Here is an 11,379-nt window from a genome sequence, read left to right as displayed (position 1 = left end):
GGAATCTTTAATTAGTCACCATGGGCCCCTCTCGCATGCTACAGCAGAAAGAGGAAACAGTTACATTAACTTGCATCTTCTGCCAGAAGTATGGAGAAAGGGTTAAACCGCTGTGTGGATGCAAGTCCTGGCTGGGAGGTAGCAAATCCAAATCCCACCGGGAAGCTCCATCTGTGGCAGACTTCTGCTGGGGCAGCTCTGCTAGCAAACTGCCAAGAAAGGCAGTTCTGCGCTTAGAGGTTGTCCCGCACTAACTGCTTTTCCCGCGCACTCGTAACTCCCCTTTCCTTGGGAGAAAGATGTTTGAAGTCACCGCCGGGAAAACGCAGCTCTTCGACCCTGCAGGGAGGCCCCGGCCGAGGCCGAGCTCGGCGCCGCCGGCAGGAAGCGGCGCCGCCGGAATTCGCCCACAAGGGCGCGGGGAAGCCCGCGCGGGTTTCCCCCGACTGCAGGAAAGCACCTAACGTTCCCAGATGAGCAAGAGGGCAGCGAGGCCAAACACAAAAGAAAAACCCCACCCCACGTCAAAAGCCGCTCGCTGGAGATCCCACAGCTGACTGAAAAGCAAAGGGAAAGGACCCTCGGGCGGCCCCCCCGAGCCTGCCCGCTTCCCCCATCGCGGGGGGGAGGGGCCGGCAACGACCGTTAACGACCGTTAACGGCCGCCACCCGGCAGCGCGCGACGCCGCCGGCCGCTGACGTCAGGCGGGGCGGGGCAGGGGCGGTGGCTGCCGGCTCCGCCCCCGCGCGCTGCGCGCATGCGCCGGTGGCGGCCGGGGAGGCCGCGGGTGGCGGTGCCGGGGGCGGCGCCCGCCGGGCCCCGCGGAGCCCCGCGCGCCGCCCTATATAGCCCGGCGGGGCGTGCGGCGCCGGGAGGCGGCTGCGGGCGCAGAGCGTGAGTGTGCGGGGCCCCGGGACCCCGGGCGGGCGGAGAGCGGGCGCGGCGGGGAGCCGGGTCCTGGCGAGGGGGGTTCCGCTGCTCGGCGGCCCAGCAGGGCCGGGGCTGGTCGGCGGCCGTTCTGCAGGCTGAGAGCGCAGCTCTCTGGAGTGAGCGCCGCTTTCCGCGGCTGAAGAGCGGCTCGGGGGCGCTGGATCGCGCCAGGTTTATTTCCTCCCTGGGCAGAAGGACTGGATGCCTCTGTGGGTATCAAGGGTGCTAAGCGTCGTAGTAGGGTTAGTATTAAGATTCGCAGCCTTGCCAGCCTTAGGGCATTAAGGCAATCTCCAAATGTCAGACTGAAGCTATTCTACTTGTTTTGGGTTTCTCGGGATTGCTCTTTGCTGTGATGTTTCTAGCATTTCAAAGAAATGCACTTCCAAGAAATGAAGTTTATTTTTATGTATTTGTTTTTGCTTGGCTTCAGTTCTTGGATTAGTTCAGTCAGATAAGATGGCACCCCTACCCTAACAGCTGTGTTATAACTGGTTTAGTCTTTAGTTTAGATTGTAATATATAGGAGTTTTTAATCTGTGGCTTGGAAAAGTAGTAGCAATATGACTGTATTAAGTGCAGATCTGCTGAGAGTTGTTGAAATAAGTAGGAGATGCTCTACTGTTCTCTAGAGGTGACTTTATTTCTTGGGTTATGAGACATAAACCTGTTTTGAGTTCTTCTAGAACTTTATAGAAGCAGACTGTACAAAATCTACTGCTTAAAAAAAACCACCCCCATATATTTATGAACTTTGAACAAGGCCAGAGTTCCACTGGTGCTTTAATTCAAGTAAGCTTAAATTGCTTTAAGCTTGCAGACAGTCCCACAGCAAAGATCCAATCAAAAGGGTTGTGACTTTATCAATACAAGATCTTACCTTTAATTAGTGCAATGCAGCTTGAGAACAGGCAGCCTGATTCATACGTCAAACACTTCAGCTTGCGTCTTGCAATTGGTGTAAGTGAAATGGGTAATTCCAGTGCATAAGGAGGTATGTAAAGCTTGCTCCGTGAAACTTTCTAGCTGATGGAAAAAGAAATTGCAAGTTTAGTGTTTTAATTTCAGCATTTTAGTACAGTGGTTATATATGCTTCTGATGTGTATTTTGAAACATTTTTTTTCTTTCTCCCTTACAGGTTGTGTTCTGCCCAGAGGAATTAAATGATTGAAACTATAGATACTTAAAATTTTTCTTTGTGAACAGCCAATAGCAGATATGGAGGTGTAGGCCCCTCAGAAGGGACTTCAGTCTGAACTCTGGGAGGTAGTTTTGTGCACAGATAAAGAAACTAAAACATTAAAAGTCATTTTATCTGAGAATTCTGTTCACTCTATAAACATGGCATACATTAAAAAATTAATTAATCGATACAGAACATTAAAATGTCCCAATGCAAGTCTATTTGTTTCTGTTAAATATGATAACTCTATACTTGTAATTGAGACACCAGGGTAAAACTAAAATGATCAGCTCAGTCTGCTGAGAATGCTGTAGAAAAGAGCATGGGGTTATTCTTGGCCTCTTGCTTAAGATAGCCCATCCTTGTCAGTGATGGTTTACAGGATTTATTTATTCTATAGCTGAATTCTTGATGTATGCAGGGTTGAGTATAAGCAGATTTTTTTATTGTTGATTCTGCATGTAATAATATGCAGAAGTCGAGATTTCTTGGCACCCTAATACTAGCAACTCTATCAGATGTTGTTCAGGGGATTTTTCTTAATGCTGTTTGAGCTTGAGAAGCATTTATTTTCAAACTTCTAATGAGATTTATGAACTAAAGTCTTTACAGGTATGAGCTGCATATTTATCAGATCTCTAGAGTAAGATAGTTTTTAAATTATTGTGTTCTAGTCAAAATTGTCAATTTGGTCCCCCCTTGTTTTAGTTTCTTTATTGAGGAAGGATTTTGATAAACCTGTTTGAGGTTTTTCATTCTGGACCCCACCTCTACCAGCCTGGCTTATTGACACTATTCTCACAGATGGACAGTGCAAGTAAAGCATTTGATGGATAATTCATCAAAAAGGCCTTTTTGGATGTGCTTTCTGTACTTCCTGGAAAAATTGGAAGTGGCTTTTGCACTGAAATCAGTGCAAATTTCAAACAGTAAGTGTTTGAAAGCTGTTAATGCAACTAATTCTGTGCACATGTGCAATCAGAGCTGCACATCAAAATACCTTCAGGTTGTTGCTTTTTTACAGGCAGGGGTTATTCAGAATGACCTTTCGGAATGCACACAACTACCTCCCAGAGGAAGACTCGTCCCATTCTTCCCCAAAGAATCCATTATGAACATAATGGAAGATAGCCCTTTCTTGGCTTACATGATGAAGCACAGCACCCTGTGTGATGAACTCAAGTACGACTTATCCTGTGAGCTCTACCGAATGTCCACGTTTTCCACTTTCCCTGTTAATGTGCCAGTGTCAGAACGGAGCCTTGCCCGGGCTGGCTTTTATTACACTGGTGTGAAAGATGCAGTTAAATGCTTCTCTTGTGGCGTAGTCTTGGCCAACTGGCAGCCAGGAGACAACGCTCTGGAAAGACACAGGCTCTCTGGTGCCAGCTGCAACTTTATTCAGAATGTGCTCTCAGTGAACAACCTCGGACTGTCCTCTCGTTCTGCATTTTCACCTCTGGTCACAAGCAGTTTCTCACCCCCTCTACATTCCCTCAACTTTTCTCCAAGCTTGGAGCAAGTTGGCTATTTCAGTGGTTCGTTTTCTAGTTTTCCTCAAGACCCCATAACTACTAGGGCTGTTGAAGACCTGTCATGTTTGAGACCGAAGCTTCACAACCCTTCCATGAGCACAGAAGATGTCAGACTACGCACTTTTCACTCATGGCCCCTGACATTTCTCTCACCAACTGATCTGGCAAAGGCTGGATTTTATTACCTGGGAACGGCAGACAAAGTTGCTTGTTTTACCTGTGGTGGTCAACTGAGTAATTGGGAACCAAAAGATAATGCCTTGTCAGAGCATCGGAGACACTTTCCTAGCTGCCCCTTTGTGGAAAATCTTTCTCGAGATCAGCTAACCTTCAATGTTTCCAATGTGAGCATGCAAACCCATGAAGCACGTGTTAAAACATTCATAAACTGGCCCAGCAGAATTCCAGTTCAGCCTAAGCAGCTTGCAGATGCTGGCTTTTACTACGTAGGTAAGAAAAACTGACCTCTGATATAATTCATACTGTTTTGTCAATATATGTATTTTTAAATGACTTCTGTGAATGTTTGCTAGATATTTCACTTTTTTCCTCTCATAAAAGGACGCAATGATGATGTCAAGTGTTTTTGCTGTGATGGTGGGTTAAGGTGCTGGGAATCTGGAGATAATCCATGGATTGAGCATGCAAAGTGGTTTCCAAGGTAACTTGCAAAAACCTTATCATACTTCTTAGTCTCACTGCCCAAACAAAACTTTAATTTTGATGTGAACTGTACAGCTCTTGTTCTGCTTCTCTTTTCTAACTTTATCATGTTATGTTTGTTTGGATGTATTTCATTAACTTCTGTCTCAAATTACTGAAGTGTTTATGTGGCCTCAGTTAAAACATTTGAGCATGATATTTAATGCATTCCACTTTAATGGAAAGTCTATGTGCATCCCCAGGTTTTTGCTAACAAGCGATGTTGCATTGCTGATACCTGAATAAGAGAAGCAACAAGAAGAGGGGTTGAGGGGAGCACAAGCTGCTAAGAATGAAGCAGAACAAACTTTGAACTTCCCTGGTCTCCTTCTGTACCCAGGCTGAACGCTCCTGGAATTGTCATTTGGCAGATAGGGTTTATCCTCTGGGTGTGGAAGGGCTTGTGAAGGAGGAGCTTCTGTTTATGGGGTTGCTATTGGAAAAAGTCAGGCATAACTTTGAATACACTTCCCCATAATTAAATGGCAGTTGCATAAGTAATTGCTGTCTGTCTCTGGGAATTTCCACCTACGTTAAGGTCAGAAATAGTTGCGTTTAGTTTCAAGAAAGCTAATAGTAATTCTTAAAAGTATAGGTCTTTAACAGTCTTTAAATAACTTAGCAGGTTCTGTCATTAAGTCATTTATATAGACCTAAAACCCACCTCTGTTCCCTGCTGTATTGCTCCTGTTAGTAAACATACTTAAGAGAACTCTGCATTAATTAAGCAGATAATGTTTTGGTGACATATTGTGCATTCTCTTGAGTGACTTGTGTAGGAGATAAAAGGTGAGATGTGCAAGTGAAGCAGTCAATTTATCACTATAGTGTGTAGTGAAGCTAAAGTGGTTGTTTTCATTGCTAGGCCATTTCAAGTAGAAGAGGCAGCAGAAATGGCCACTGATGCCTTTCTCTGCCCAGCCTTTTTTATATCTAAAGCTGTTGGCTGCTGAACATCAGCCAAGAGCTTTACTGGGGCATTGCTCAGAACCAGGCCACCTGAAGCTTCCAGTGCAGAGAACTCTTCTGTTTCAGTAAATGAAGATAAACATGTATTTAAATTGTTATGTTGTTTTGAGGTGTTTCCTTATTGATGATTCCTGGAAGTGGAAATTGTAATTAGAACCCTTGTTAATGTTTCAGGTGTGAATATCTGCTTCATGTGAAAGGAAGAGAGTTTGTAAGTGAAATTCAGGCCCGCTTCCCCCATCTTCTTGAACAGGTAAACTTTACTTTTCAAACTGGGGAAAAAAAATCAAACAGTTCCGTAAGATGGATGTGTTGTTTTGTGGAGTAGGGTGCACTCTACCCAATTGTCAATATTTTAGTATTAGGTTTCTGGATAGATGCTATTTTTAGGAAAATTACATTTATCTGAGCTAAGCATAGTGGAGTTGGAGTCTAACTTAGTGTTCAGGATTAGTCGCAGTGTTTCATGAGAATTGATAGTGGATAGTATAGTATTATTGTAATATAAGGGTTACAGCACTCTGTCATTTACAGACAAACCTTGTACTACTTGTTGTGGGGCAATGAGAGACTTCCCTTCTCCTTAACAGGAGGGGGAAGTTCTGATTTATGTAAGTTCCCATGAGTAATACCAGTAATTTCTATTTTAGAAGTCAGCTCCTGTCATCCCTCCCCCTTCTGTCTCTCCACACCCCCCCGCCCTCTATTTTTAACCATTGCTCTTCTGGTAAGAGGTTGATGGATAAATTTGCCTTCCAGAAAAAGCATCTCTTCCACTGACTGTTATGGGTGTATATATAACACAAGTTGTTAGACTTGTGTAATTAAGTGCAAAATAATTAGCAGATACTATCAGATAAAGCTCAGCATTCTTTGTGAGAAAAGAAGGTATAGAAAGGCTAGAAGTGTATATGGAGGGGAAAGGGATACTTTGATACTAATGCAGTTGCATTATGTTCACAGCTGTTGTCGACCTCTGATACATCTGTAGATGAAAACGTTGATCCCCCAAGTATGTATATTAATGCAACTTGAAAGGCACATTTTTCAAACTTGCTCAGCACTCTGCACCCTTAATACTTGGCTATTCAAAATTAACATCTGAGTTTCTTGGAAACAGCAGCGTTGTTCTCTAATGCTTACATAGCTTTAGCATTACATGGACAAGTTTTCTGGAAGCTTATTAGAGTTTATTTTTATAATATGGTCTCAGTGATGTTTTTGGCTTTGAAAGCTTGTATCTGCTGCTTGTTTTGTTTTGCCTAACCCAACCATGAACACAAGTCCAGCTGGAATTTGCTGAATGACCTGAGGTATCAGACTCTGGAGTGCTCCTCCCCAGGGGTGACAGCTCTAGTTTAGGTGCAAAGTCTAGTAAATATTCTGAGCTGTCCTGCTCAGGCAAAGGGTATGACAAGCTCTTGATGTGAAGTTGTTGTGCTCTCTTTGGAGAGTGGGAGCTGAGCCTTGCCAAAAGAGCGAGTAGGTTACAGCTATCCTAGTTACATACGTGTGTGTATATAAATATATATATAGTAACATGATGTGGAGTGGCAAATCAGTCTCATGTGCCTGGTGCTTAATAAATTGAATGGAAAATATTGATCCAGAGCTGGGATAGAAACATTCTATTTGCACAGCAAGCTCTTCATTTTGAGTTGGCAGCTATCAAAAGAGATTTTTTTGAGGCTGAAGTTAGATGTTTTCTGAAGGTGTGTGTTTTTTAAGCAATGACACAACTGAACTCTGTCCTTTTTCTAGCTTTTAGTGAAGGCTTAGCACTGATCAAGACTTATCAGAGGTTCAACTCAATTGAATCCAAGTAGCTGGCTTCCATTTAAAACTAATGACTGGAAAAGTCTTTTTAACTACTGAACTTGCACAGTGACAAGTGTGTGAGAATAATGTGGAATATATCTGATTTGTGGTGTGTATGTGTGGTGGTTTTTGTTTGTTTTTAACTTCATTTTGCTTTTCTTTGATTAGTTATTCATTTTGAACCTGGAGAAAATCGTTCGGAAGATGCAATTATGATGAACACGCCTGTGGTTAAAGCTGTTTTGGAGATGGGATTTAGTAGGAGGCTAATCAAGCAAACAGTGCAAAGTAAAATCTTGGCCACTGGAGAGAACTACAAGACTGTTAATGATCTTGTGTCTGATCTCTTCACTGCTGAAGATGAGAAGAGGGAAGAGGAGAAAGAGAGGCAGTCTGAAGAAGTGGCATCAGGTACACACATGGCATGAATAAAACTAGAAGCGACTTGTATGCTTCTACTTTTGACCTTTTTTCAGTTGTTACTCAAAGTGATTTAGTTTTACTTGCTGCTAGCATTGTTGGAGGATCTGCATAGATCTGGATCAGTGTGGCAGTTTGTTTAGAGGAGGATGGTGCATACAGGTGCCAAGTGCTCAGACTCATGCCACTTGCTCCACTGGAACAAAACCTTTTTTTTGCTTGTGTGCATTTGATATTATGGTTTGTCAAAGATAAATTGACCTTACTTAGCATGTTGTGAGAGGAGGTCGCCTTCTCTCTGTCCAACTCATAACCACATAGATTAACTATTTATATCATTATTTGATGCATCTTTATCATTGTCTATTTTAAGACTGTAAGTGGTTTTGTTTTGATGCTTAAAAAGCAAAATTGAGACTGAAGTGAGAACAAAACTTCTTGTTTATAAGTTGAATTAAATGACTTCTGTCATTAAAATGAAGATGAGCTTGGTCATTAAACAGTCATGAGATGGGTTTTCTTTTTGATGATTGAGAGGTGAAGGGGCTTTCACTGGTGAGAGGCCTTCAGCTTCTAAACTGACATGTGATTTTAAGCTCATACTTGCATGTAAATTCCAATGAAACTGAAGTTTTTATTAATGATATGTAGTAAATGAAAGGTTTGAGAAGCAAGTGTCAATTATTAGTAGAAATGCAGTTTGAAGTACTGTCTTCCTAACGAGCATCTAATCTGCTTTGTGTTTCAGATGATCTGTCCTTAATCCGGAAGCACCGAATGGCTTTATTCCAGCGCCTGACCTGTGTGCTCCCCATCCTTGGTAGTTTGCTCACAGCTAAAGTGATCACGGAGCCTGAGCACGAGGTTATTAAGCAGAAGACGCAGACGCCGTTGCAAGCAAGAGAGTTGATAGATACAGTCTTGGTGAAAGGAAATGCAGCTGCCAGCATATTCAGAAACTGCCTACGAGACTCTGACCCTGTACTGTACAGAGATTTATTTGGTATGCCTCTCTAGATTTGATAAGCTGACATACTCTTATCTGCATTGTCAGAGCAGTGTATCTATGGAGGGGGGGAAGGGTTCTGTTGAAGTATAGATTAGCCAAATAATTAAATGTGTTTTTCTCTTTTAGTGGAGAAGAGTGTGAAATATGTTCCCACAGAAGATGTTTCAGGTATCTTAAATTCCACTTAAAGGGTGTTGGGGAGCAATAGTTGCTATTAAAAAGGCAAAAAACCCTTAGGTTAAGAAATGAGTTTTAAGTTTTACCCCATCCTTAACTTTTGCCTTAGTAAGATGGGTCATGGGTTTGAGTTTGCTGCAGTCTATTAACACATTAAGTTTCAAATACACTCTGTTCCAGTCTTTCCTCACACTTGTAGTGTCTAAGCCTCCCTATACACTCCCACTAGTTCCTGTACCTTGCTTCTAATATCCAAACAAGAGAAGTACAGTATATATTGAAATATAAACCTTAGTCTCAGGAACTATAGCTGGTGTCCAGTCCTTGAGGTGCTTCATTGTATTAGAAAGTAGGGTTGTTGTTTGTTATACCACTTATCTAACTCTGGAAAAGGACTTATTTTCACTGCCATCTATTACTGATTACTGCTAAGTAAGGTGTGTCATGGAATAGAACTTTATTAGAATATTTTCTCATAAAAATACATATGTATTCAAGCTTCTAAAATGTTAAATCACTTTTTTCCAGGTTTACCTATGGAAGAACAATTAAGGAGGTTACAAGAGGAAAGAACATGTAAAGTTTGCATGGATAAAGAAGTTTCCATTGTTTTTATTCCATGTGGTCACCTAGTGGTGTGCAAAGAATGTGCCCCTTCCCTCAGGAAATGCCCTATCTGCAGAGGGACGATCAAGGGCACAGTGCGTACGTTCCTTTCGTGACAAAGGGAGGCTGGCACTTGTGGAGCAACCTTTGCTCCTGCCAGTGTTCAAATACTCAAGCTTAAACCACCAGTGTCTTAACAGAAAATCGTGGTACTGAAAATGATTTATCAGCTACTTAGCACAGTTTTATACCAGTAAGCTATATTGTCCTTATGAATTCCCTACACCCAAAGAGGGTTTCTGTGTATGGAACTGACTCAATAGTGACGTGAAGTCTTAACTAGTTTCTTCCCTGAATAGGCAAAGCAGTTCCCCAAGGGTGGCCTTAGCCCAGCTTGAGTGAAGTGTTTTCTGTTCAAGCTGCTGAAATGGAGCTTGGCACCTGTCTCCTGACACAGAGGGGAGGCAATGCAGCTGACATGGCACTTAGTGACAGTAACCTGCAGCTCCTGGCTGGTGGTGGCTCTCCTGGGGGGTTGGGTGAGGAAAGACAGGTTAACCCACTTGGGAGCAGCAAGATATTTACTTAATTCTGCTGTGTTTAGAGTTTTGTGTAATGTATATTAATAATAGTTTATATGGAGACTGAATTAAAATATTTTTACTTCCAAATGATGCTTGTTTGTTTTCAGTTGTACCCATTGTTGCTTTTCTCTGTAGGCTGTGGAACTAGAAAATGCTCTTTTGCTGACGTAAGACACTTAACTTTGTTAGGAAAAGAATAACAGTTTTATTTCTGTGTCAGTGTTCTATTAATTTCGAACAGAGAAGTGGACTTCTTAGTGCTTGGTAATTCCCTTGAGCAAAGCAGGGACCTCAGATTCTTAGAATAAAAAAGGAGCAAGAGTAACAATGCTGGGAACTCTCTCCTTATTTTATAGAACAGAAATCCTGGCTCAGCAATGGTTTTCCTTAGAGACAAGGCAGAGGGCAGCTTTACAGCAGTAAAACTGCTAAAAATTAAAATGTATAAAACTTATTTTCTGCATTATTTAGAAACTTTACAGTGATTTCACAAGCTACATGCATCTTCCAGCCCCCTTTGGAGCCTTGGCTGGTTTTGCAAGCTGGTCATCTGGTGACTTTTAGTGGCTGACTTTACCCTTGCTTTCATATCCCTGGGTCTGCCGAGGGGATTTGGGGGTAGTTCCCCTGCATTTGGTGTTTAGACTCTTTGGAATTAACAGCATGTTTTATTTCTTACATAATTTCAGCTGTAGAGTCGAATCAGACTAAAGCCAGCCAAGTGGGCCAGACTATTCTCGAGTTAAGCATGTGACTGAGATGCTGTTTGGTTAAGTTTTTGAATGCTTCCTTGAATAGTAACAAATCACTAAATTTAGTGAGGGGGATTGTGCCAAGGAGGGGGGGGAAATGCATTCAGATGGCTCTGCCCTGTGTTTTTGTGCAGTTCCTTCTGAGCTAGAATACCTTTAAAAATCCTGGAGATGATGGCTTTGAAGTAGTTTTGCTTTATTGTCTTGGTGAAGGGGAATGAATCGGGATTTTACTTTTAAATCTTTCTCATGGGACTTGTAAGGCCTGAGGAAGCTCAAGTGACTGTTACTTTTGTGAACTAGCTGAACATGGAATGAAATACAAACATGATCAATGCCTTCAAAATCTGAGTAAAAGCTTTGGAAAGTGTGTTAGAGAAGTGTATTTTGGCAGTGCTGATAGAGGAACAAGGGGAACAGTTTATTTTCCATTAAACTTTTGGTGACCTGTTTTAGGGGAGTGTTCCAGGAGACGGTGATGAACAGCCCCGGCTTCCCGCGGCTCCGCTGCTCAGCCGCAGCGCGGGGCTGTGCGGGGCTGTTGGGTGGCTTGTCCGGAAGCACCTCGGTCATCTCCATCCCACACCCATCTCTGCTGCAGGACGGTAGGTGATAGTTTCTGCTGTAGCAATTGGCAAATCCTTTACTAGAAAGATGGTGCAAAGAACCTAGCTCCGAGAAGCCGTGGCTTC

General features: G+C 42.7%; 1 protein-coding gene across 1 annotated transcript; it reads left to right on the top strand.

Annotated features, from left to right (window-relative positions):
• The first annotated feature begins 2,617 nt into the window (after positions 1-2,617).
• On the top strand, positions 2,618-9,506 carry BIRC2 (baculoviral IAP repeat containing 2). The gene is made up of 8 exons (XM_010218905.2): positions 2,618-4,100; positions 4,212-4,311; positions 5,496-5,574; positions 6,285-6,333; positions 7,308-7,550; positions 8,308-8,562; positions 8,695-8,736; positions 9,274-9,506. Exons 1-8 carry the CDS (start codon positions 2,945-2,947, stop codon positions 9,465-9,467), a joined length of 2,118 nt encoding a protein of 705 aa, XP_010217207.2. The 5' UTR covers positions 2,618-2,944; the 3' UTR covers positions 9,468-9,506.
• The last annotated feature ends 1,873 nt before the right edge of the window (positions 9,507-11,379 follow it).

The sequence above is a fragment of the Tinamus guttatus genome, unplaced genomic scaffold (assembly GCF_059628265.1).
Source record: "Tinamus guttatus ecotype Peru unplaced genomic scaffold, ASM5962826v1 Tinamus_guttatus_pri_ptg000150l, whole genome shotgun sequence".
Classification (NCBI taxonomy): Eukaryota; Metazoa; Chordata; class Aves; order Tinamiformes; family Tinamidae; genus Tinamus; species Tinamus guttatus.
The sequence above is the reverse complement of the archived record's forward strand: the minus strand, read 5'-3'. Positions and strand labels throughout refer to the sequence as shown.

What these genes read in the sequence shown, in the direction of transcription:
- BIRC2 (XM_010218905.2), top strand. Translation starts at nt 2,945, where the DNA reads ATGGATAATTCATCAAAAAGGCCTTTTTGGATGTGCTTTCTGTACTTC. An exon ending in TGCTGGCTTTTACTACGTAG is followed by an intron (nt 4,101 to 4,211) that starts GTAAGAAAAACT and finishes CTCTCATAAAAG; the next exon opens with GACGCAATGATGATGTCAAG. An exon ending in ACTGTACAGAGATTTATTTG is followed by an intron (nt 8,563 to 8,694) that starts GTATGCCTCTCT and finishes TTTCTCTTTTAG; the next exon opens with TGGAGAAGAGTGTGAAATAT.